The sequence below is a fragment of the Polistes fuscatus genome, unplaced genomic scaffold (assembly GCF_010416935.1).
Source record: "Polistes fuscatus isolate 324 unplaced genomic scaffold, CU_Pfus_HIC Scaffold18, whole genome shotgun sequence".
Lineage (NCBI taxonomy): Eukaryota > Metazoa > Arthropoda > Insecta > Hymenoptera > Vespidae > Polistes > Polistes fuscatus.
In genome coordinates this window covers 3,585,029-3,610,497 of record NW_025113086.1, presented here as the reverse complement: position 1 = coordinate 3,610,497, position 25,469 = coordinate 3,585,029, and the positions used below count along the sequence as shown (strand labels likewise).

Below are 25,469 nucleotides of genomic sequence, written 5' to 3'. Positions count from 1 at the left end.
GTTACAGCCAATCACAGCTCGTCTTTGATTTTCTAGTGTTCAGCCAATCTGGAGATAATTTTCATTTTTCAAGTGGATACGAACTGGTCTCGTCAGTAAGTAATTTATTATAAATTTTTCTTATTTTTATTTAAACTTTCGCACATTTTGAGAATAATATTAATAATTAATATAAGTTAATGCGTTGAATAATTATACAGAGATATTTTAATTGCTTTTAGTATATTATTAATATGCTGTTATCTGTATTTTAAATCCCGAATAATTGTATGCGAAAAAATGGAAAAATGTCTGATTTACAAAAAAGTCGTAATAATTATAATATTTATTATCACAAACTATGAGTTAAATCGTACAATGTTATTAAACTAATAGGGATTCTTTTATAAATTTTTTTGCTTTTTTTCTTCGCGTTTGCTTGATATTCAAGGCGTTAATTATTATTATAATACAGAGATACATTTTTTTATTTTATTCGTATAATAAAATGTTACCATTAAAAAAATTTTTAATTGATTACATTCACTCGAAAAATTCATATTTATTTATAATAGAACGAATATTTTCAAAATGATAATTAAATTGACAATTGAATATCAATTTTTTATAATTATAATAAACTTCATATATTCAAAATACATAATTGCATCTTTTAAAAAAATATTATAAGAGATTATTATGCTCGAGGATAAAATTTGTCCGAAATTTGTTAAAAGGCACCTTTAGACAGTGTAAATTCGCTTATAATTAGATAAAAATAATATATTGTCCTTAAAAAACTACTATATATATATACAATCGTGACCTAATAATTATTCATCAGATATGGATATAAAATTTTTCCTTTTTCTTTTCTTTTCGTATCATCTTTTTTTTAACATTTTCTCATTTTCATTATTATTTAAAATTGAATAGTGCATTCATTTATATAAAATTTCATCGAAAATATACTCTTATGTATACGCATATATATACTATGTGCGCATATCAGTGTGTTGTGTGTTAAAGCAACGATGAAACTACAATCAAACCATAAACTACAGAATATTCTTCACAAATTTTGGAATGTACCAAAACGAATATCATTTACAAAATTCAGATTGGAAAGTAAATGATTAAGCGATTTCTTCTTGCATTAGATTTCAAGTAATGTCTGTAGTTTCATTGTGGCTACATGAAAAAAACTGATATTATTTGAGAGTGATCTTCGATGTGACTTTCTTTCGACTAAAAAAATCACATACCTCAAAACAATGTCATTGTAATAATTGATCTAACGATAAAAAAAAAACGAATTCTTAAACATTAACAAGATATACCGCATGCTGCTAAAATCACATAAATGCTCGACACTCAGGCTAAGTTACTTGTCTTTGATCTTCACCATCTTCTTCTTAGAGTATTATGATCACTCTTTTATACATTTCATCCTAACGATTAACAAGTATAGTAAACGCTTTTGTTAAAGGTCTTATGCGATAATAAAATTGGTCATTTTCAAAGTATATGCGACAATGTTACTCGCAAGACGTTTAACTTTTGTAATAATACATTCAATTTACATTGCGTTTAAACTTGATGCAATGTAATAAAGAAAATGCGTGTCACTAACGTGTCCTGATTGTTGCTTCTGAGTCCATCAAATGCGAGTTCGAGCTCATTGATTCTTAGTTTGTTTACAAAATAGTTTATATAAGTAACTCATAGATTTCATTCATTGATGCCTCTTGTAGGAATGATATATTTTTCAGCATTCTCTTCCTCAAGGATCACATCGTTCGCTTGCGAAACGAATGTAGTAATCAATGATAAAATATTTTTATATGTATAGATCTACGTATACTTGATCTTAACTTGTATTATTACAAATTTTGCTGGAAGGAAATGCTTCTCATTATCCAAGCAAACGTTTTATAGATGGGTATGTACTTTTGTCGTGTCTGGTGTTTGCAGTAGTATACAATTAGTAGGAAGTTTGGTCCAACAGTTCTGTATTCCTTAACTTCTGTTTACTTTCTCATATATTGCCTATGTGTGATCACATATGGATTGTTGCAGCAGTGTAACGTGCTTCCCCTCTTCGCCAGCTCCACTGACTTGGACGGTACTAAAATATTACCAAACGTTTTATTTTTAAACTCAAATAGAAGACTATAAGATTATCAATATTAACTCTTTCTAATTAGGAAAATAGTTCATTTAAGAATGTAAAACATTAGAGATTTTTCATTTAATTAACAATCAATTTCTTTTTCTACGTTAACAAAAAATTTACCCTGATCAACATTTGTCCGGATGCACTGTGAGGATTACGATATGCATATGCAACCCATCCTCCTAAACCAGCAATCAGAGTGACCATAAGGAGAATCCCAATTATACCTGACACACTCATGTTCATATTATCTCGAGCTGCAAAAGACTAATTAATTAGAATCTTATCTAAATAATTAAAGGAATTAGGAATTAACAAGGTCTAACTGTTTCTAAACTCACTATGTTCTAAAGGACTGTTTCCTGGACTTTTCTTCTTCACAATAGATTTACTTATGTTAGCATCTTCTTCCGTATGCACATGTCCATCGTGATCATGTCCTTCTTCTTGTTCCTTGTAAACAGTTGTAGATGGTGGACATTTGTCCACTTCTTTAATATGTCTAATGTCACAACCTTTCAATAGCCAGTTTTGTCGGGATCTGAATGTACCAGTACTACACTGATTCAATTCAGAACACCATTTGCAATCAAAATCTGTTAACTTTGTTATGCAATCGTGGCAGTTATCCATTTCCAAGCAAGTGGGTAATGCACGTAAATAAATGACCGTCCAATTTTTGATGTCTTGTCTATTGAAATTGACACGATGGTATTCGTAGATTGTTTTTCGGCGAACAACTGTTAGAACAAAGGATAAATAATATTAGATTTTTAATTAATTTTTGTATTGCTTTCTAGTTTCTGCACGAAGAAAATAAAGAAGAAAAACAAAAGGAACGAGAGAAGAGGATGGACTATGTTCCAGTAATCTCATAGGACGCTTTTAGAACTGGCAACCAGCCAGTCTTTATATGTTAGGCTAAAATTAAACAATACCAGGTGGAGATTGAGACCATACTCAAGTAAGTCTGCGACATGTCTAGAGCAGCTGATGAAAGAACGAAAGGCTTTTGTCTGTGAAAAGAAACAAGGAAAAAGAATAAATATAAGACTTACAGAATACTGTCCTGTCCATAATGTAGGCATCACTGAGTCCAACCTTGACAGGATGCGTAGTGTCTTCTATTTGTTCTACTATGAAAGGAATAACGGAATAGACAAAAACGATGTCACCGTTTTGATGCAGAGTTACCTGAAAAGTGAATGAACCATCTGATTGCTTCTCCTGCAGATAAACTTTTTCCCATTCGACCGTAAATGAAACACCTAGAAATATTTTCAATAGTTATATAATATTTAAGAATAATAGGGAAAATAGGAATAAGAGTATAGACATATTATATCATTTTAATAATGAGTTTTGTATTGCTCACCATTATCGGCATATTTAACGAAGCTTTCATTGGAAAGTCTTGTGTCGAAATTCGCCATAAGTGGTGCAATGTATTGAGTGGCAGCTAGCCAACTATGTACATACTCCCCAGTATATAAAAAGCCACCCGTTGCAATGGTGATATTACGAACCTTGTGACCATAAAACGGGAAGTCAAATTTCAATTTGACGGTCTAAACAAAAATGAGATAGACATGTATTTTATTTATTAACATTAATTGCTTTGTTATAAGAAGAGAGAAGACAATTTTCTTACTGCTGCACGACGGTGACTTTGGCTAAGTAAATGATTAACACGAAGATCAGGATGATTGTCCATGTCAACCCAATATGATTTTGCAAATTTTTCATCGATGATGAATGAGCTGTTGTAATATTGATGTGTATCCGTCTCGGTCTTCGTGATGTTGTTTTGCGTGAGTAACTTATTAAACGAATTCATATCAGAAAACTTGGTGATGGATATGTCACCTATGTCTGTATCTGACTGTTCTTTTTCATTACTATTGTCCTTTGCAGTGGTAGACTCTGAAACCTCTGGAACCTTTTTGTTTTGATCGTTGTTGACTGCTTCGCTAACATAGCCTCCTTCATTAATATCCGATTCCTCAGTGGTGTCACCAGACATTGATCGTTGCTGTGAAGCACTTCCAGTTACCTAAAAAAGGATTACTCAAGATTAACGAACATAGAAGGGTTAGTAACTCACATTAATAAAACGAATGTAATTCCTTTTAATAGAAAATTAAGAATACTATTTCTCTTGTAGGAAAAAATAGCTCAGGAGATATACTAAACGTACTGGATTCATTGGCTGAGATACAACGACTGAGTTCTTCTTCGATGTAACTTCAGATTTTTGTGTAGAAACCATTATGCTTTGAGTGGTGCTAGAAACTACTTCGTGAATCTCTGGTGGTCCACTAATCGTTGAATAGGAACTATTATCTGATTGTGAGTTTGATGTTGCATTAACAGACTTTTGTTGTAGTTGTTGTTGTTGATCCTGTTGTTGTTTCAGGTTTTGTTGAAGCGTCGACTGTGGTTGCAGATTTATCTGATGATTAATAGAAGTTTGTTCTGACCCTTGCTGTTGCTGTTGTTGCTGTTGCTGTTGCTGTTGCTGTTCCTGTTGCTTCTTGTCGTCAGCTAGTTCAGCTTGAGGTTCTCTATCAGAGTTTATCTTGTCTTTATTAATAGCCTTTCGACGTTCTCTATGGAGTAGTTCTCCTTCAGGAATGATGGATATATACGGGGATTTATAGTCGATCGATGATTTCGCGTTTGACATGATTCCATAATAGCCATAGTGTTCATAATCTGTAAAAAATGAACAACAATCGAATAAAGTATATAGAGTATTAAGCGTTAACACAAAAACGACCCAGCGTCTAAAATGTAGAGACGGAATCAGGTCGAATAGATTTAATTGATGGATTAGACAGGACTAGCTTTTAATTCGTATTCTGTTCGCGTGCCTATACAGGCACGACCAATTCAGTGTTATTAATTCGTATGCCGAGGACGAGTTAACGCGTAAGGGCAATTTATTCTTCACCGATGAATCACGTCGATCGTATATGTACTCGTTTATCTTTAATACTGACGAACTAAACATCCTTGCATTCCCTAAGTATTTATTCAGAGTTCAGTGAATTTAGCTTACTAAAAAATCTAATTTATTTAGTTCGTTACTTATAAGAATTGAATTAAGTAACAGATTTCTATTAAGTAAACAATTTGTAATTTTTCAAGTAACATAATGTATAATATATCGACACATATAATACATCGAGTTTAGTAAGCAGGGCAAACGATCAACCGGATAAGGCAATGATTGGCGTTGCAACGGATCACCATGATACCAGCTGACGTCGGGAATAAAATATACGAAGCCGATGTCTTTTTTTATCATCATTACATGTATCTTACAGTCGTTAACTTCTTGTTTTAGGATTAAAATACGCGAACGTTGGATCAAATAAGAAGAATTTCGATTTTTTTCGAGCCGAAAAGAGAAGGAAATTCGTTAGTGACACATCGAAAATATATTTAGGTGAAAATCCATGACGCGAGTATGCATGAGCATTCGTATCTGTCGGCGGCAACTATAATAATCTCCTCAACATGATTCACGTCCAACCTGTTGACTGTTAATGGTAGAGGGAAGTATAGAATTGTTTTGAATATGACGATGCCAAACTCGCCAATATTTTATTTATTACATATTACTAAATATTATGTACAAAGTGGTACAACAACTATTGCATTTCAAAGATTAAATTTATTTTCCTATATATAAACAAATTATGTTTCCTATTCTTTAACAGGAAGATAGAATAAAAAGGAGAAAGACGTATCATACATGCAGCCTTGAACTATCGAGAAAAAGAAAGAAAATGTTTAAGATGTCTTTGTCTCACATCAGTGCTAATGGAATTAAATGCCGCGACAGTATTTCCCTTGCAAATACGAAGATTAGTCTATACTTGTCAAGGACGAATACTGGAAATCACTTATGCGATTATGGACATTCTATTTGGTAAATTATTTCGAATTATTCGGATAACGACACGATTTCTATTGTCGCATAAGATATAATACGATTGCGCTATTATCTTTGCAATTTCCAAAGAAAATAATGAATAATAATTTGACAAGATGAAGGATTTAAAAAAATCCCGCCCTTCTTTTTATTTCGAAGTAACTCGAGCGATAAAACAGATTCCTTCTTTTACGTCATTCCATTTAATTGCAAGATATAATCGTATAAAAAACAAATTATTCAAAGTTAATCACAGAATAATGATTAATCTTTTTCTATTTTCTTTTTTCTTTCCTAGGAAAAATAGAAAAATGTTAGAATAAAAAAAAGTAAAAGCATAAAACGAACGTCCTCCGGGGAGTAATTTCTTTTGACATATTCGGTATACGCAACGACGACCTCGTTCTATATACTTTTAAGGAAGTTTTTATCGACGAGTGTCCTTTGCATTAAATTATGCATGACATTTTAATCTTACGCTATTAACGAGTATAGTTTAATCTTGTTTTTGAAGTGAAAGAGAAGAGAAGAACTTTTTTTTTCTGTAGTGCCAAGAGTTTATCGGTGAAAAATATAATGAATTAAAAAAATGTATAGCGATTAATTATTATTTTTATAAATAATCGAGATTTATTACATATACAATTTAATATTATATAATTATTCATCATTGCTTCATTGATAAAAACAGAATTTTGATATAAAATATCTATGATCAAACCGTTGTAAAAGATTTCTTCTGTTCAGGATACACCTACGTATCTTCTCTCTCTTTCATATTCTCCATGGAACACTATTTGACCGGAAATGGTGTGGCAATGTCAATGTTACTCGCATAATTAGTATTAAGATACGCATGCGTAGATACGAACTATACAGAATCCACGATCGAATTGTCATCGTTTCAGTTAAATTATTTTCAAGCGATCTCAACGATTTATTTTATTAAAAATGATTAGAAATATTGGAAACAAATAAGATACTCGAGTCACGGTCGTTAATATTTTTCCTATAATGGTTGAAAGCCAAATAAAACGTGACTTAGCAAATCGATTGTAGGAAAGATTAAAAACTGCATACGTAGATCATTAGTTCTATATTTGAAATAATGGGGAGAGATAATTTCTTATAGATAATCGAACGACCCGAGTTTCAGGATTTGTTAGAGAAAATCAATATATTATTTATAGAATATTATTGATTATTTTATATTAGTTTAAGCAAATTTTGTATTTCATTTGATGATCGTTTTATAGCATCCTCAATTTATCATTTATCTTTTGAAAAGAAAATTCAACGAGACGCTTATCATCTCTCAAATTAAAAACCATTTCCGTCAGAAGTTCTTTTCATGTCTTTCTTTTTTTATTTGCAACTCTCTTTCTTTTCACTTATTTCTTGGAGATACGTTCCCTCAGCGTTTCCATCGAGTTACTCTCTCTCAACGTTCGGATTTTTCAACATCTTTGCGTTATCTTCGATCGCGTAGCAAAGCAAAACATAATTAGTATCCACACGCGAGATCTCGTGTTATCTGTGTAGTTCTACCTACGACAAATATCTTTTCATCATTTTGCGTCTTTTCTATTGCGCTAAATTCAGTAAGATTATTTACAAATCGTAAAAAAATATTTTGTACACGATTCTTTATGATAGATCGAGATTAAAAATCATCTTAATTTTATTTCAGGTTCACGGTGGAAGGGAAAAACTGCGAGAACAAAAATAGAACATCAAAGATATCTCTGTACTTTTGTAATCGTTGTAAAATCTTCAAAAGGATCTTGGCTATTCCAAGTAGAAGAAAAGGAAAATGTAAGGAACGACAGAGTTCGTGATTCGCACGAAAGATTCTTCTCCGCGTCTGGAAGAGAAACGTCGACGGCATAAAGAATCGATTCTTCGGAGTCCAGCGACCCTTTAGCTTCGTCCGCAAATCGAAAACGTCGTTGACCATTGAATGCGTCTGGGATGCATCTGTATATGCATTGTATCTGTGTATATTGATGATATCTACAGGGTGTTCACATTCAACATCCCAAAAAGTATTGTAACAAATGAATACATTGTTTCTTTTTTCATTTACAAATTGTACGATAACATTTGAGTCATCTATTTCGTTGATAATAATTAAAAAAAAGAGAAAGGGAGGAAAAATTAAGGATAAAAATTATATCTTGTAGAATTTACAAGTGTTGTTCACTTCAAGGTTTCTCGAGATCTTGAACGAAGTCGGGATGAGCGTAGGTCGTCGCCGAAGAAACGAAATAAAAATTCCATAAGTTTATAGAGAAGAAGAAGACGGTGAGGGGGAAGTAAAGTAGGAGGAGTAGGCGCCGCTGGGTAATCGACCGATCGAGTTTGACCGGAGTTGATCGTCGGACGACCTTGGAAAATATCGTCTCTCTCGAAGGTAACTTCATCAAGAAGTCTCCTTTCATCTTCACTTTAGTTTCATCCTTAATACATTCAGAAAATTAATATATTTAAAAACTGATGTTATTTTTCAAACAGAAAATGAAGAGAAGATACTAGAGTCTAAATTTGGATCTAATTATGACATAAAGATATGCGCGAAGGTATATATTAGGTTGTCCCATAAATTCCTTCTTTTTTTTTTATGCGACTTCAATAGACGATATTTCAATAGCCCGCTCGAAGTCATACATAGCGTAGCGTGGAAAGAACTTATGGGACAACCTAATACGTAATAGAATTGATAGATTTTGCCTTGTTTTTTTCTAATCAAAATGTAATAAGAGACATAGGGCAAAGAGTGGGACGACGCGCATAAATCGCACGACTCGGGTGTCTTCTCGCAGGTATAAGAATGCGGGTAACTGCATACGAAGCACGGAACCAGTTTTTAAAACGTGACTCACGATTGTCCCGTATCATACGCGACACCCCGTAAAAATAGCACCGGGGAGAACCCGTTCTTAGGGCTTGTCACAATACAGCTTGTCTCCATTTTCCTTAATATTTTCTATAAACAAAAATCTTTCCTTATACTCATTCTCATAAAAGAAAAAGGAAAATTGTTAACTATTCCTTTATCTTTTTTTTTCTTCAATCAATGCATACAAGTTGTACATTATTTTGTTGATAAATAATATATATGTAAATTCTTTTCTAGGTTCATTTAAAAGCTACAAAATCTCATTAGTTTCGACCATTGATTTTACTAGACTAAGTTGAAAAGTTTTGAAAGGAAAGTTTATTCTCTTCTACTACCGTGGAAACATTATCATTATTATGGTACACTTGTGTCACCGGTTAAACGAATAAGATATCAGCAAGAGGATGAGGATATTACATAAACTTCTCTCTATCGCATCCGGAAATACAAACTGATATGTATCCTGTTCGTCTATATTCATTTCAAGAACTTGTATGTCATCATCTAATTCCAGAAGAAGAAAACGGATAGATAAGGTTCTTTTTTATTATAAAAAATATTAACTATTGCATATGTGATATCTTTTTCAAGTCCTTCAAATCCTTTTGTAAATCAATAATCATAAACGATCAACGATATAGATCAATGATTGTTTGAAAGGAAAAAAAAGGTATCACACGTGTTGTTAGTGCAATATCTTCGCATAATTAACGCGAGAATAATGAAGTCCCTTCGCCGGAAAGGAACGTCGTCGTCCATACATTCTGACCCGATTCTCTTACATTCTCCGAGGTACCATTACACAATTAGAGATAACAACGGATCGTGGGACCGAACGAAGTCGAAACGATGCAGTTAGTTCCGATCGTAAACGTCACACCGATATTTCACGATCTCTCTTCTTATTGTTACCTTTGTTTTTCACTCTCTACGAATCATGACGTTTATCGTGCCTAGATCTACGATCAGGATATTGTTTTTTAATTTTTTTAATGACGAAAATAAAGTTCTAAATTCGTAGAAACTGTACTGTTTTTATTCTACGATTAAATATGATAGAAATATGCGATAACATATGTGACGTAGTAATTATTAATCTTTGACCGGTGTTTATAAATGAAAAAGATTTTTCTAAGTTGTTTTATGCGTAAATATGTTTATCTATGCATCGGTCGGTGATCCGTTTCCTTTTTCTAGCATTTTCTAGCATAAGATTGGCGTTCTAAGCAAGTGACACGTCACAAGCTTGCTCGACCCGTTTTGTGGAATTTCGTTTATTGCCAGATGTTGCGGAGACATATAATTCACGAGTTTAAATGACGGATAATTGCTATGTATCTCTCTCAACGCTCTTAACGAAAGAAACATAACAAAAGAAGTAACTGGCTCAACGTTATAGTTTCCTCGAAAAAGTACTCTTTTGAAATTTCATTTGAATTCCGCGGGAAATTATGACGTCGAGACAGGTAAGATTTTTATTGGTCAATACAAATAATGAGTTCTGATTGGTCCAAACAAATCATGTATTCTGATTGGTTAATACAAAAATGATAATTTCGATTATTATCGAATTATTATCTCGATTACCAATCGATTTAAATACCAAATCATTGCAACGCGATTTATCTTGTTTCTAAATCGTATTTTTAATCGTTTAATAATAGTGTTGTTAAAAAAATTGATTGTGAGACGTAATTAAGAAAAGAGAGAAAAAGAAGGAGAATATTATGTACATAGCTGGAGGGTTCAATCCTGTTGCGTTGGTCGCACGAGCCACTCAAGAATCTTACGTCTGGCGCCAAGCTTGATCATGGAAAATGGTAGGAGAAGATGGAGAAGGAAAAAACAAGAAAGAAGAAATAAACGACGTCTCGAAAAAAGGATACTCTCCTTCTCCCTCTCCCTTTCTTTCTCTCTTGTACAAGTTCAGTTCTCTTATAAGTCTCAACGAAGGAGAAGAAGAAGAAAAAGATGAAAAGGATTGCGTATAACACTGTACGCGTATACCCTATACACTCCATTAATCATTTTTTGTTCTCTATTTAAGATACGTTCGTTAAAAATTCTCGTAAGATCGAGGAAGCTGCTAAAGAAGATGATTACGTCAATAAAACATTAAAGATTACTCGTTTCTTTTAGACAAAACGATGACTCGTGTAAATCCTTGTCTATTCTCTCTGTGCTCGTACACCTAACATACGTGCACGTATATATATATATACACAAAGTTATATTATTAGAACGAAACGCACGTGTCTCACGTTCATTTTCTTCTAAAAGGCACGACGACATTGCAATACGTTGCCGTTGACGAACACGATCACTCTTGTGCATATGAAGAGCCATTTAAACGACAATGCGACGATGAAGTACAATTGCGTTCTCTCGTTCGAGAGGGGAACCCTCGGAGCAATATACATAAGCTTCATAATAACCATTTTTCCTCTCTCAATCTAAGCTCAATTATTTTTCGAGCATATTCGATAGGAAATCTTTGTCAAATCTAATTGAAATTTGTATTATTATTATTAGTCATGTAAAACATTGTTTTTTTGATAGAACAAATATGTAATATTAATAGTTAAATTTTAAAGATATAAAATATGTTGTAATAAGCATTGTAACTTTTGTTTTAGCAATGAAAATCTTCAATGAACACTGTCGAAATACTAACGGCAAAGGGAAGTAACGTTATGTACGCTTTCCCTTCCGCGATACCGCTTTTGTATGATCCCTGGAGAAATCGTTCCGATTTACAGTACTAAGGTCGACTTCTCACTCAAGAATAAGGAGAGAGAAAGAAACAAATAACTATTGTGTGTGTTTGTGTGTTTTACTTATTTTAATTATTAAAATACAAAATTATATAAAATATTGCGTTTAGAAGAAGACTGTACGAGCGATATAAATATATTATAACGTATGGTTCCATATTTAAACTTTGTAAATGGAGTTATCGAAGTGACACCTAAATAACTTCGATACCACTGTGTACATAATTGAAAATTTATAATTTGACATGTACGTTATATTCGACGGAATGACCAAAATTAGAATTTGCTTATGGCTTTGAAAGTAACGTTGGCAGGGAGATAATTAATTAGTTTAAACGCGTGTGAATGATGTACAAAATACACACCAACACACATAGGTTGAGCGTACAGAAGGGGGATCTGTTAGTCTCGAAAGTATTCTTCAAAAGGCACGATCGGTGACGGTGTCCTGAGCTCGTCGATACGCCACAAGGATTTTCAGGCCAGTGAACAGTATAATGACGCGAGCACGAAACCGTGTAGGTACAAAAAAAAACAAAGAGCGAGAGAGAGAGAGAGAGAGAGAGAGAGAACGAAATGCATAACATGAATAATTTTCAAAAAAGATTTAACCACGGAAAGGTAATAATTAATCTGTTAATTTATAAAGCAAGGTTAATCCAAATACGTTGATAATATTCTCATGTCTACTATCTACGTTATGAATACGTCTTTGTTTTTCTATTATTCTTTCTAATCCGATGTATCTAATTCTGAGAAGAAGAAATGAAAAAAAAACTGGTTATTCTAGACCATTGCAGTCTGTAACTCAATATTATTTAGCGTTGTTATCTTTTCTCGAATAGTTTTGAGGAAAAAATATTTAGTTTTAAGACACTCGTGTTCTATTTTCTCTTTCGTTTTTTTTGATGGAACTTTTTTTTTAATTAGTATCATACTTTAATGACAAACACGTGTAGATAAAATTTTCTAATTAATTTCGAAGTTGCGTTAGAATTTCCCTACTGACGTTTAATTAATTAAACGTTAAATCGATTTTTTTACTTCGAAGAAGCACAACTTATTACCGAGCTTACCAAAAGCGATTACATTTTTTGCGTAATGCGTATACGATTGCGATTAATTTTGTAGATAAATGCAAGGTCGTATTGCATACTTAATAATATTAAATGTTTGTAAAGATGGTTGCTACATCTTTTGTATTTGCTTTTCTGTTTTTTTATCTACCCGGTATTTAAAAACGTAAAAGTTAAGTGTCAATTTCATGGACAGAAAAAAGAGAGAAGATAAACCTCGGCTGTATCTTCGCGGTTGAATTTCTCTATCGTAGAAAGCTACGATGATAACCGAACGTTCTTTTCTTCTTTTAACAAAACACTTACAAACTAACACGTTGGAGGAAACTCGATCGATCATTCGTTATAGTCCCATTGCTTCGTTTTAAAACCACGATATTGACCTACTCATGTGAACGAAAGATAATTTCTCTTTCTTATATCTTTATTTCTTTTTTTTTCAGATGCTATACCAAGAAAAATGATCTAAATAGCTATCGTACAGACAGATGTCTTAAACAACGCTATATAATAATTATAAGCAAACAGTTTGATTAATAATTACATCATCAATGTAATAAGATACTTGAATCATCGAGATTAAATTATTCAAGAAGCATAAATCATCGTGATCGTGATTATCATCTTATCCACTGGTCAATCTTATTATTATTCAGTTATATTGCACTTTTTATTATACATTATATACATAAATTTAAATGATAAATATATATACATATATATATATATTTTTAATAATGATGATTGTAGAATAGAAGATAAAGAAAAAACAACAACAACAACACATGCAGCTAATTGTAGAAAAAAGGAGAAACGGAAGGGATTGTATTATTGGTCGACGAGCTTCCGGTTTGAAGCCCTCTCTCTACGCGGAGACCATTCTAAGCATTTGCTTGGCCTCCTCCGTTACACCTACGCACGTGTGAGTACGTTTTAACATGCGCATCTATATGTATATATATATAAATACATATGTCCGTGTATGCATATAGATATAGTTATGTATATATGCACATAGATAAGTCCAACGTATATTTTTACAACGCTTTACACGCGTGTGCTTACGAGCATGTACCGAGAGAGAAGCTCGAGTTCATCGAACTCGTTGCATTTTCGCGCTTCGAGCATAGTTTATATGTTCTCTCATCCAATTCGTCGAAAATCTATTAATCTTTGTATCTTTTTCGAAGAAATTCAATGATTTTAATTGATCGTATTTATCCTAGATTCGAAAGAGAACGTATGAAAGAATTTAAAATAAAATAATTATGATATATTTCTTTGCAGATTTTATACGACTGATAAATACTAAAAAAAAAAACGTTCGGTGTATCTGTGCAAATAAAAAGGCTTCGTTTGCAAATCAAAGTAAACAGTATCGTCACTGGGAGAAGTAAAACATTCACTTACGAACAAGCGTGTCATGTATACGAATGTTATTATGTACGAGCTGCTTGCAATACGTGGAAGAACGCACGCGTAGAAAACGAATTTCGTACACCTGGTCGTATTAGAAGATATTCGATAAACGTATTTAGATAAGAAGCAAGTGATTTACGAAGCAAGTGATGTCGTCGTAGGAAGAAAGTCAACATTCGTTTAGGAAGAAGCCGTGGCTCATTTAAAAACATTGTTTATTAGCTTGCTAGACTTAGAAAAAGAAGGCAGAAAAAGAAGGCAGAAGAAGAAGAAGAAGAAGCAATCGAATATAATCATTCGAGAAACGTTTCGCTCGCATCAGCTTAATGACCGTATAAAGGGTGCCACGTGCGTGTTTGTTATCTGGCTGCACCCTTTTCCTCTTCGAAATTCGTCTCGCTCGTCTTTGTCGCATATGTCTACCATTACCGACCAGTCCCGTTTTATTTAAGTCTTTTTTTGTCTTTCGTTTTATGTTGCTCGTATACTATGGCTCTGCATATGACATACATATACGCATATATACGTCTGTTATTTTAGGAGCAGAAGCTCAAGTAAACTTCCAACTTTCTTTTCTAACAAAGTTTAGAATTCATCTCTTTCCTGGCAAGAATAAATTATATATTTATCGGATTAGAATTAAATTATAGATTGATAAAAATTGTTTAGAAAATCAAGGGTCATTTAATTATGTCGTAAATGTTATTGCAAGTTGTTACTTTTATGTAGAAAAATGGGAAAGTTTGCAAACATACGTCGCGGTATGCATGTAACAGGTGTATAGTATGCATGTATCTATGCAATATATGTAGAGTATGTATGTATCTATGTAATACAATAGCTATAGATTACAGAGAACGGTAGACGTTCTACGCACGAAGCAGAAGCCAACGCGCGAGTAAAGCTTGAAATTGTTTGTTGTATTTATGATTTACATAGAGATAAGCGGATATCGGGTGAACGTTTCTATCTAAGGAGGGGTTAACTCTTCATAGATAATAATTATAATAACATTAATATATATGTACAATATATATTATATAATCGTCTGAATTTTTTCTTTTTATTTACGTAATTTGCAATTAGATCGTTATATATCGCATTGGGTTAAATGTAAATGGTCGAAACGTTTATTGTTACTTTTATCTTTGCGATAATACCAACAATTGTTCTTTTTTCTGAACAAAATACACAATAATTTGTAAGTACGTATTTGTACAATACACATGTGTGTAAGCACATAAAACGGTAGACACATGTCGTTGAATTTAAACACATTGCGCTTTTTTTTGTATTTTGTCTTTATTTTTTTTCTCCTTCAAAGGAAGTGGAAAAAACCGAGTAATTATTTAGAAGAATACGATAAATAAATAACTTCTAAGAACATCAACGAGTGTAGCTTTAAACTTCCTGATGAATCAGAAATTTAAAAAAAAGAAAAATACATTTTTCTTTAAATCGTGCGAGTTTAATTTTGAGTTTAGATTCGTAGTAATATTTTAGATTCAAATGTAGCATGTAAATATAGATGTATATAGGGACGTGTGTATAAGTAAGCAGTAGAAACGCAAAACATTTAGTACGTAGGACGAGTGGCCACTCGTTGAACTTTTTCAGTCGCTCACACTTGTAAATTCTCTTACAGTCTTGAATCATAATGATCGCGTTGACGGCAGGAAAAGTACTCGAACTCGATGCTTCTCTCACCATTCCGAAGATTGTTATTAAGAAGAACCCTTGTCTATATCCCTATGCCATATGTGAGCAAGATTGTTCACAGAAACGAAAGGGAGAAAGAGAAAAAACGATTCGTAGAAGTATCACAGAACTTTTCACTTCTTTTTTAATTATTTTTTTATTATTTTTTTATTAAGAAGAAGACGGTGGCTATGATTTCTCGTCAGCTTTGTAATGTACAACGTGTATATGTCTACGTATAGCCATTGGTAGAAATAACAAAAAATGAGGACAAAGTATAGTGGAAATAGATTCGCAGTGACATAAAATGCGGTCAGGTAAAAATGTATTCTAACATCAACTCGAGTATAGGCCGTCAAAGGAAAAGTTTGATTGTTTGCATTATATAAATTCTATAGTTCTTCGCGATTTATAAAAATATGCGACTACGTAAATTGCCTCGTTTTTGAATTTTGAATATCTCGCCGTTTCGTTTATTTTCAAAATGGTTGCCGTCTCGAATGAGTAGTCGCAGCAGCGTGAATTTTTAAATTAATAATTATGTTTGTTTTCTTATAGAAGTAATGAATTAGGGTTTCATCAACATACAATCTAAATTAGTCACCCGTTATATTAGCACGAACATCGTAAGTAACTTATACAACTAACGACTGTATCGAAGGAATTATATACGCTCGTTCGTGAAACAAGTGGTTTGAGAAGGACAGTGAGAGGATAATAAAAAGTATAAGAGAAATAGAAAGATATAGAAAGATATTTGTGCGTAGTTAGGAAGTTGATCTTATAATAAATATTTGTTTGCAATGAAATACAATCTAAATCATCGAAATACGAAACTTGCGCATCATACCAAAATTGATTAGTATACGAATATCGATTAACTTTTAGATCGATTGTGTATTTTAATGAGTCGAGGAAAATGTATGGAAATATCGTGGGACAAAATAATTAAGCGTTTAGGGGGACCCTTGCATAACACGCCTGTCGTGCTGCACGACGATGCATATATCTCATTTTATGATCTTCTTAAACGAGCTGCTTACATTCTCAAGATTGTAATTCTTGCACATAAATCTTTATTTTCTTTCTCTCTCTTTCTCTTTCCTTTAATCTTATAAGTCATTTATTAGCTTGAAACGTGACCTAAGAAAATTTTTATAAATTTTCCTAAATGCCTAAAAATTCATAAAATATATATTTTTTTCAGAGAAAAAACTGAAGGAATATGAAGAAAGAATAAGAAAACAAGGTATCGAACAAACGAATTCGAAGGACGAGAAAGACGTTGGAGGATTCAGGCACGAAACTCAAAAATCTAGAAGAAATGTTCTCGCAAAGAGAGAAGCTTTGTATATGTTTAAAAGATTAGAAAAAGAGTTAACGTAAGAGGGCTAGAAACAAAGGTGAATCTGTAATCTCGAGGTTAAAATAGTGTTTGAAATGAGAAGGAGTCGAGACTCGATGGAATTGCGTAGTAGCCTGCGTAGGAAGAGGCGTTTCTTGCTCGTTCAACAGGCTAACTTTTCCCTTCCCCCTCTATGTATCTCTCTCTCTTTCTTTTTTTCTTTCTTTTTCGTTCTCTTCGTCTTCGTCGCGTCAGCAAACTCGCTATCCTTCTTACCCGACCTCGCGACTGTATTTCTATCTTTCTCTTTCTTTGAGGTTGTTCGTAGCGGACAACCTTCTTCTTCCTTGCTTGCTCGTTCCTCTCCCACTCTTTTCTCTCCTCGTCTTGCTCTTTCTCTCTTCCTCTCCCTCTCTTTCTCACTGAACTCTTTCATTCTAACTTTTAAGGGAGCTTAACGCATTGCCGTCCTAAAGAAAAACCCTCTCCTACCTTTTTATTATCTTTACAGATAGAAGAATAGAAGGAGGATAAGAAGGTAGAGATGGGCTACTCACCAGACTCGCCAATCGCCAGGGATGACGAGCCACCACAGCAAAGCAGAACGACCAGGAGTAGTAGTACGTAAGGCCATTGTGAAGGAGAAGAAGAACCGGTCGCCTGATAGTCGCCACGTTCTGAGCACCACCGTTCACACGCCATATTTACAACCTCGCTAAAACTCTCCCGCGCCCAAGGAATTTAGAAATCCCCTGTGCGCGGTTTACGTAGCGCACGGTGCCGTCTACCTCGCGCCTTCGACGAGGAACGTTTAGGGGAAAGGTGGGAACAAGGGGGATACTGAACAAGAGAGGAAGAGAGAGGCGGATGCTACAGGAGGAGTTGCAAGTAGGAGAGGAGAAAAAAAGGAGGAGCACGAGTGAGAGAGAAAGAAGGAAGTCTCGTAATCTTTTTAAATCGTTAAAAGGATAAGGAAAGCACAACTCTCCTCTTCTCTCCAACTTGTTTTCTAATTCCAGGAAACGTAGCTCTCTTTCTCTTGATTCCTTTTTTTCCTTTTTTTATCCTCTTGATATCGACAATATAATCCTTATATTATTCCAAGTTTTAGCGCTATTACAATTATATCCTTTTCTCTTTTGTAAAGATTACTCGCTGGAAGCGAGGGCGCACACGGTACAACAGAGCACTTGTATGCGAAAGAAGGCACAAATGCTTAAGGAGAGACGCTGAAAGGGGAAGAAGGAACTCGAAGGAACTTTGTCTCGAAGCTTTCAAACCGGTACCAGACGAACAACGATAACGAGTGCCTGCGGCGGGAACGGCATGTCGGCTCTCACTGCCGGTCGTACGAAGCCACAACTCTTGCCGAGCTAGCCCTCTCTTTTTCCCTTCTTCTCTCCACTTCTCTTCTCATCAACCTTTTTCTTGCTGCTCTTTCTTTTCTCTTTATCTCTTTCCCCTACCATTTCATATCCTTTTTATCTTTAAAGAAATCTACCTACTTGGGGTAACTTCTTGCGAGTGTCGATAAAATTCCAATTCGACTGATAAAATAATGTAGATAAACAAGTTTGTACAATCACGAACATTTATACTAATATAAAATTACATATTATCTCTAATTAACTAACACAAATTAATAATGTTTAAAAAGCTGATGATAAAACAGTACAGTAAAAAAGAAATAGATGTCGATAAAACGTATTTGATGTTGGCAAAGTAGTATTTTCTACTGATGATAATTGCTCACTGTATTAATTAATTATTTAATTAGTTAATAATAATTGAAAAATTGCAAACATTTTTTCTTATGAAAGAGAAAATTGTAAAATTGAAAATTGTACATTAGAATTTTTCTTAATAAATATATTGTACATACTTAAACTTGAATATTTTACTTAAATATGAACGATTATGAAGACGATTATTTAATTCAAACAACGAGAAAGTAAGCTACTCGAGTGAGCCACTATAGTGGCTCATCGACCTGGAAAAAATAATCGATAAAGCCAATATAGTGGCAGGCCGGCTAAGGCCTATATCGGTAATAGTAGTGCTCTACCTTTATCTTATCCACCGTCGGTAACGGTAAATATCGACGGTCGGTAATTACAGTTTTCTACTTTTGATACATCGACTGTCGGTAATAGTAGGGTCCTATTTTTAAAATGTCGACCGTTGTTAATGGCAGTTTCTACTCTAATAATATTAACCGTCGGTAACCTGAATATAAAATATTACCGACGTAGAGTAAAATAAATTTGAAATCTACTATTATCGACGGTTGGTAGGATAAAGGTAGAGCACTACTATTACCGATATCGAGTTAGCAATGTTACTAGATTTTCAATATATTTTAAACTTGCATAAAATTCTAGTAACTTTTAAAAATTTTTAGTAACTAATTAAATAATTAATTAATAAAATGAGAAATTATGGATTTTGATTGAACAATTAGTAAGCAATTAAGAGCACTTATTCTTTTTTTTCTGCTGTTGCGGTTCGATTTCAACTTTTTTATGCTGCTCCTCTAACAATAATATTCTTTCTTTTATACCTCGTTCGAATTTACATAGGAGTGATCTCTTTCGCAGGACAAATCTTCTGAAAAGGAAACATCGTAGATAGAAGAATCAATGCACACAGAAGAACTCGTGGAAGAAACAGGTGTAACTAGTGTAAGATCAGAATTTCTATCGGCTGTAAGTCTTCCAGTAAAATGGCGATGTTGATCAAAAACTGCCTGCAAAAAGAAGAAGACACGTAAAATATCGTATATTAGAATCAGTTTATTTTAGTTTAAACAATAAAAAATATAAGTAGAATGCATTAGAGTATTAAAATAATTGTTAATTAATCGATGCAAGCGTCTATTGTTGCTTAAAAACTCGGAGTATACGATCTATGATCCCTCCCCTTCGAAATCCACCGTTGAAATGAGACAATGTCCTCTATCAAATTACTTTTATTGAAAGTTGTTTATATGACTTTCCGAACGGCAAAATTTTACTGTGTTTTTAAACTGCAATATACATTTCTTTTAATTAATTATCAATTATTTTTTTTTTATATTTGTTTAATTATTTTTTTATAAATATAGATTTAAAGTTAAATTCATTTAATATGTTATATGTAATATTGCAAAATACTGATACTATCAATAATTTTTAAGGAAAAATCTACTAAACGTAACAGAGCGTACGAGTTTCACTTTTATCGCACGCGAAGGCCACGCATATTTTTATAATTTGTTTGAAATTAAAACGTACCGTAACGTTAATATTTTCTTGAAATGTTCTGTGACACTGTTCGATATTAGCATTCGGTGGATAGCGAAGGTACTCGTTCACCATTTGATTTTGTAAATCCTTTTTTTTTAGCATGTAAGTTCTATCAGTTGTTCTTCGAATATATTCGATCTCATCGAGAGCATCGAACGTTGGTGCAAGCATGGAATCGCGAATTCTAGCGTATTCTTCCTTCTCCTCGATTTCCTCGATATTTTTAAAACTAGCATTAATTTTCCTCTGACGTTCTTGAATAAAAAGACCCCAGGAATGATATCGTTGCGTCATTAAAGATATTATTTGACCATCCATTCCTAATGGCGTTACACCAAGTTCAGCTAAATATTTGCTAATCTCGACCCAAGTTTCTCCAATTTTTAATCGAAAGTAAAGATTAATGGTAGACATCGTGATCTAATAGAAAAATAATTATAATTACGATCCTTAGATATAAATGATTATTTTCTATTATTTTACCTGATCTTCGATAGGTAAAGCATCGAAAAGAATCTTGTAATGGTTTCTAGCCATCTCGTATTTTTCTCCATACCTTTCGATAATCTGACAAATAGCATAAATCTTAGATCTAACCGAACCAATCATGTCGATCAATGCAGGACTAACATTGTACGTAAGTTTGCTGTGATAAGTGTCCAACCATTGTTTGACACCCATCTGCGGTAACTCGGGATCTACGTAAATGAACAATTGTTAAAAAAAAAAAAATAAAAATGTATATCGATCGATCATTGAAATTGAACCTTCTACTGTGCCATCCGGTCGTCTCTTCACACCAATTTCTTTCTCTTCTTCTCTCCAAATCTTTGTTAACAAAGACATAAATCCCTTATTTTTGTCCATACCACGCCAAGTGCATAAAAAGTGACCGCAAAATATATTTTCACAAATGTCCGATAGCAAACCAAGAAACAAACATCTGACAGGAGCTGGCGTAACTTCGATCACGTCGATTATGGCGTAAATTGTTCCCTTATCGACAAAATTCTTCGCGTGTAATGGGCATGGTACTATGGAACTCCAAATATAAGAACCAATTGCTAGTAACAGACTGTCATTCATTATTTTTATCTGATTTTTATTGGTAATATTTATTCGATGAAATTTAGTTAAATCCTACCGTTGGTCTACGTGAAAATCATCGTTTTTTCGATAATAGACACATCTATCTAACAATTTTCTTATGATTCTTATATTTTGGTTTCCGTATAAAAGTCTTAGATACGATTCTTCTCGAATTAATTCGTCCGCACCGATGAGAATGATCGTCATAATCCTTTGATGTTCCATCGTTAATGTGTTCGTGTGTAAAATACGATCGATAAGATCTAAGAAAAAAGTGTTAAAATATTTCTCACAGTTGCTATTATTTTATTTGAAACAGTATCGAAAATTTGGACGCTCACCGAGCAGCGTTAGAATCACTTCTTGTTCGCGAAAATCTTTTAACATGACAGGATTCTTGGAAAGAACGATCGAACATATCGCTTTGGTACAATTCATCGTATTTTTCGAATCAAATTCATTCGAGTTAGCGCACCATTTCAAAATTGAAATCAATCTGTAAAGTTAACTTCAAATGAATTAGTATAAATTTCCAATATTAAACTGTTAACTCGAATTACTTTTGCGTTCCGTCATTGTTAACGAATTCGTCCGCCATTTTAGGCGCCAGTACAGTCAAAGTAAAAATCGCGTGTTCGAAAAGATGCCAGAATTGAGACGGACTCCAAATAGATTTCGAATTCAAATCGATGAAACGAAGTATCAATGGCAAAACATTTTGCTCGATCATGATCTAAAGAAATAAATTCATTTCTAATATTTTTTTCTCCTCGTAATTTTGACGATCGTGTTAAAGAAAATGAATTACCGGGATAGAGGCATTGATCTCGGTTAAATCGGAAACTATCGATAAAAGTATTTTGAAAAAAACTAGATTCTCTTTGCTAGCGAGAAATTTGATATCCTTAGACCAGACGCGAATTTGACCGGAAAGACAACCATTGAAAAATGATAGAACATCGTTTGCTATACCACTGCTGATGATGATATAACGTGGAAAAATTTGAAGTATTAAAAGAATAAGCAACGCCATTTCGTTACGAAGTTTAGCATTCAATTTACAATTCTGACTTTTGTAAAGTTGTTTTTTAAATGCGTAACGAAGACCCCTGAAATTAAACATAGAAATTTTACTTGCGATTTTACTTGCGTTGGTGTATATCAAAAGGATGAAAAAGAAAGAAAAGGGGGATGATACCACATAGCGCATTGCGTTGGTGTAGGAAGATCCTTGAGACCAACCGGTGCTTCTTTGGGAGCTAAAATAGATCTCGTCAGGGTCCATAAGATATTCATTATCAAAGACATTGTATCGTCCGAGTACTCGTCTCCTTCGAAAGGGTTGTCTGGTGGTAATTTGCAAAACACTTGGGTCGAGTAAGAAAGGTCCATTCTAATCAGCAGGGGATTCAGGATACCCGCTTCCAACATCTTCTGACCTAAGTTTGTAAAAAGTTAGCTTCTAATCATTGTTTCTTTGGAAAACTTCGATTAATTTTTCTAAACGATTTGTTATATTATCAAATTTCGTATTAAAAATGATTCCAATCTATGTTCATTCAAGTGTGCATATATTTGTTAATATATATCGAAACCTGTACTAAACGTAATATATTGAAACCTTATTTTTGCGTAGGAAAATAATGAAGATGAAACAACGAAGATTCGCTTACAAGAAACACAGGATACGGAAGATAATAAGAAGACCAACTCCAAGATGTTAGAATATGCTTCCGGCGAGGAAGTATATTTGAATATTTCGGTTACCCTAAAGGACAGATTAGATCTTTCCATAGCAGCACGACAAAGTTCAGGCTTGACGACGGAAGAATCAGCCGGCACTGTTCTGATTAATAAAGAACGGAGGGCTTCGCGCACTTTAAGGAGCTCACGTTCGTTAGGTAAGATTGTTAGCAGATAGCCAAATAATGTAAAATATTGTTCCATTATGTCTAAACAAAGGAGACTCTGATAAGTGTTTTCCAAAAGAGGTGGACGATTAGAAAAGTCTAGCATCCGATCGAGATGAGAACGATAATCTTCGATGCTTTTTGCATTAGTTGCTAAGAATTCAAATACTTTGATTACCTTCGTTAAATGTTTTACCATCTAATTAAAATAATAGGAAAGAAATAATTAAAGAAGGTAAAAATACAACACGCAGATTATCTTATTCATATATATATAATTATAATTTATGAATGAATTTTGAATTTCATGCGAAAGGATACGTAAGCCCGATCGCTGAGATATTCCTGATAATCGTACAATAGTCTAGAGATTCGTGATACATCATTTTGAGTTACCGGATCGGATATCAGTTCGTGCAATTTATTTACAACGTAATCCACGTCGATTTCTCGACATTTTTTATTGGCAAATTTGGTGCTATCGGGACAGGGACAGTCGATAGTTTTCCGAGAAGAATCGATCTTCCTTTCGTCCCGATATTTCTTCTCCTCCATCAAACGGAATCGTTCGGTTACTAATACCGATAAAAATAATAAAAATAATATTAGAGAGGCTAACAGCTAAAAGTCAAATCAAATGAAGTCGAGTCCGAGTCAATGCTTTTATTTCTATTAGCATCGAAACAAAAGAAAGCCAAGTGCACTTCGCAACGGCCATTGAAATCGGCAGGAGAGAAAAAAATAGCAGGTGGCGCGACGAACGAAATAGGACCTACGTACTCTTGTTGCTCTTGAAAGGAAGAGTACAGTATAGTTGTTACATACAAAATCATGCTCTCCTCGTCCCCGTAGAACGCATTTGCATTCAGAACGAAACGCTTATTCCTCGCACGAGACGGTCAGGAATTTCAAACGCGTCCCGTTCGATCTTCTTTCCTTTCCTCTCTTATCTTTCATGAATTTCTCATGATTTATCGTTATTCATTTTCCGAGTAACGATGGTGCTTCCTCGATTAACGTAATTATCGACGCGCGGTTTTTCAAAGACAAATTTTTAAGATCTTCGCGCAGATATCATTCATCGGGGAGAATATATTTGTTCGTATCGATAAATTTAATATTATTTTGACGCATCTCATACGTTCTTTAATCATACGTTTTCATTAACTCAGATATAAGCGAAGGGTTTTTAAACATTTAGATCGAAAGTACTTTCTAAAGAATATTATTTCGTTTAATGGATCATTCGTTTTCCTAACGTTTAGAAAGTTCATGATTTTTTATTGCAAAAAAGATGATTATAATTGATAGTTGTGTTCTATCCTAGTGGTATTGACTAAGTTCTTCATTTTGCAGGATCATCCTACTACCGCTAGACGGCTCCACCTTTACTCGCTCCCCGTATAGCAATGGTTCTCTCGAACACTGCACGTATGGTTAGAGAGGTGGTTTGCCTTCGGCAACGTTGAGAGCACCTGGAGGACGCGCGTGTGCCTCGTGCAAGAGACAGCCGAGACTTTAGTACGATCGCGACGGTGTCGTTGGCACAGCCGGCTGATAAACCGAGTCTTTCCTTTTATTTTAAACATTTTTTTCAAAGGACCTCGTGCATCCTGGCGAATAGGAGTATCGTCGTTCTTTTCAAAAAACGAAGACAAGAGAGAGAGAGCGAATTAATTCGTTTGTTTCTTTTCCCCCCCACTCTCCCATTGTCTAAAAAAGTGATCGAAGAAATCGAAGGAAAAATCTTAGAGTGTGTTTGAAGAAAAGAAGATCTCTCTCTTTCTCTCTCTCTCTCTCTTTGTCTTTCCGAGGGGAAAATAAAAAATAAGAAAACAATGTTAGTTCGCGAACCGGTTTTGAGTGAACTCCTCGTACAC

General features: G+C 33.8%; 2 protein-coding genes and 3 long non-coding RNA genes across 9 annotated transcripts; 3 read left to right on the top strand and 2 right to left on the bottom strand.

The window, feature by feature from the left end:
- Window positions 1-7: 7 nt before the first annotated feature.
- Window positions 8-4,411, top strand: LOC122515565. Its single transcript, XR_006303314.1, has 5 exons — window positions 8-95; window positions 2,956-3,119; window positions 3,784-3,966; window positions 4,070-4,246; window positions 4,320-4,411. It is a non-coding gene; the product is annotated as an uncharacterized LOC122515565 (long non-coding RNA).
- On the bottom strand, window positions 1,398-19,070 carry LOC122515561 (plexin domain-containing protein 2). The gene is made up of 8 exons (XM_043632962.1): window positions 17,864-19,070; window positions 4,353-4,870; window positions 3,807-4,208; window positions 3,531-3,723; window positions 3,214-3,423; window positions 2,497-2,895; window positions 2,276-2,412; window positions 1,398-2,107 (listed from the first exon to the last, which is right to left on the bottom strand). Exons 1-8 carry the CDS (start codon window positions 18,006-18,008, stop codon window positions 2,039-2,041), a joined length of 2,073 nt encoding a protein of 690 aa, XP_043488897.1. The 5' UTR covers window positions 18,009-19,070; the 3' UTR covers window positions 1,398-2,038.
- LOC122515563 lies at window positions 4,414-5,728 on the top strand. The gene is made up of 3 exons (XR_006303308.1): window positions 4,414-4,504; window positions 4,572-4,714; window positions 5,505-5,728. It is a non-coding gene; the product is annotated as an uncharacterized LOC122515563 (long non-coding RNA).
- On the top strand, window positions 5,881-17,914 carry LOC122515564. Of its 5 annotated transcripts, none has more exons than XR_006303310.1 (9): window positions 5,881-6,092; window positions 7,786-8,140; window positions 8,305-8,508; window positions 9,232-9,530; window positions 13,288-13,479; window positions 13,595-13,766; window positions 14,132-14,611; window positions 17,169-17,364; window positions 17,818-17,914. It is a non-coding gene; the product is annotated as an uncharacterized LOC122515564 (long non-coding RNA). The 5 variants fall into 5 exon arrangements; XR_006303312.1 differs by lacking the exon at window positions 17,818-17,914 and adding an exon at window positions 10,192-10,989; XR_006303311.1 differs by lacking the exons at window positions 9,232-9,530; window positions 17,818-17,914.
- Window positions 19,071-19,767: 697 nt separating the features above from the next.
- LOC122515557 (cilia- and flagella-associated protein 69-like) lies at window positions 19,768-25,151 on the bottom strand. Its single transcript, XM_043632959.1, has 11 exons — window positions 23,911-25,151; window positions 23,353-23,788; window positions 22,878-23,118; window positions 22,488-22,788; window positions 22,240-22,412; window positions 22,021-22,175; window positions 21,735-21,942; window positions 21,358-21,665; window positions 21,074-21,288; window positions 20,579-21,010; window positions 19,768-20,052 (listed from the first exon to the last, which is right to left on the bottom strand). The coding sequence occupies exons 1-11, from the start codon at window positions 24,142-24,144 to the stop codon at window positions 19,861-19,863; spliced, it is 2,895 nt and encodes a 964-aa protein (XP_043488894.1). The 5' UTR covers window positions 24,145-25,151; the 3' UTR covers window positions 19,768-19,860.
- Between the last annotated feature and the right edge of the window lie 318 nt (window positions 25,152-25,469).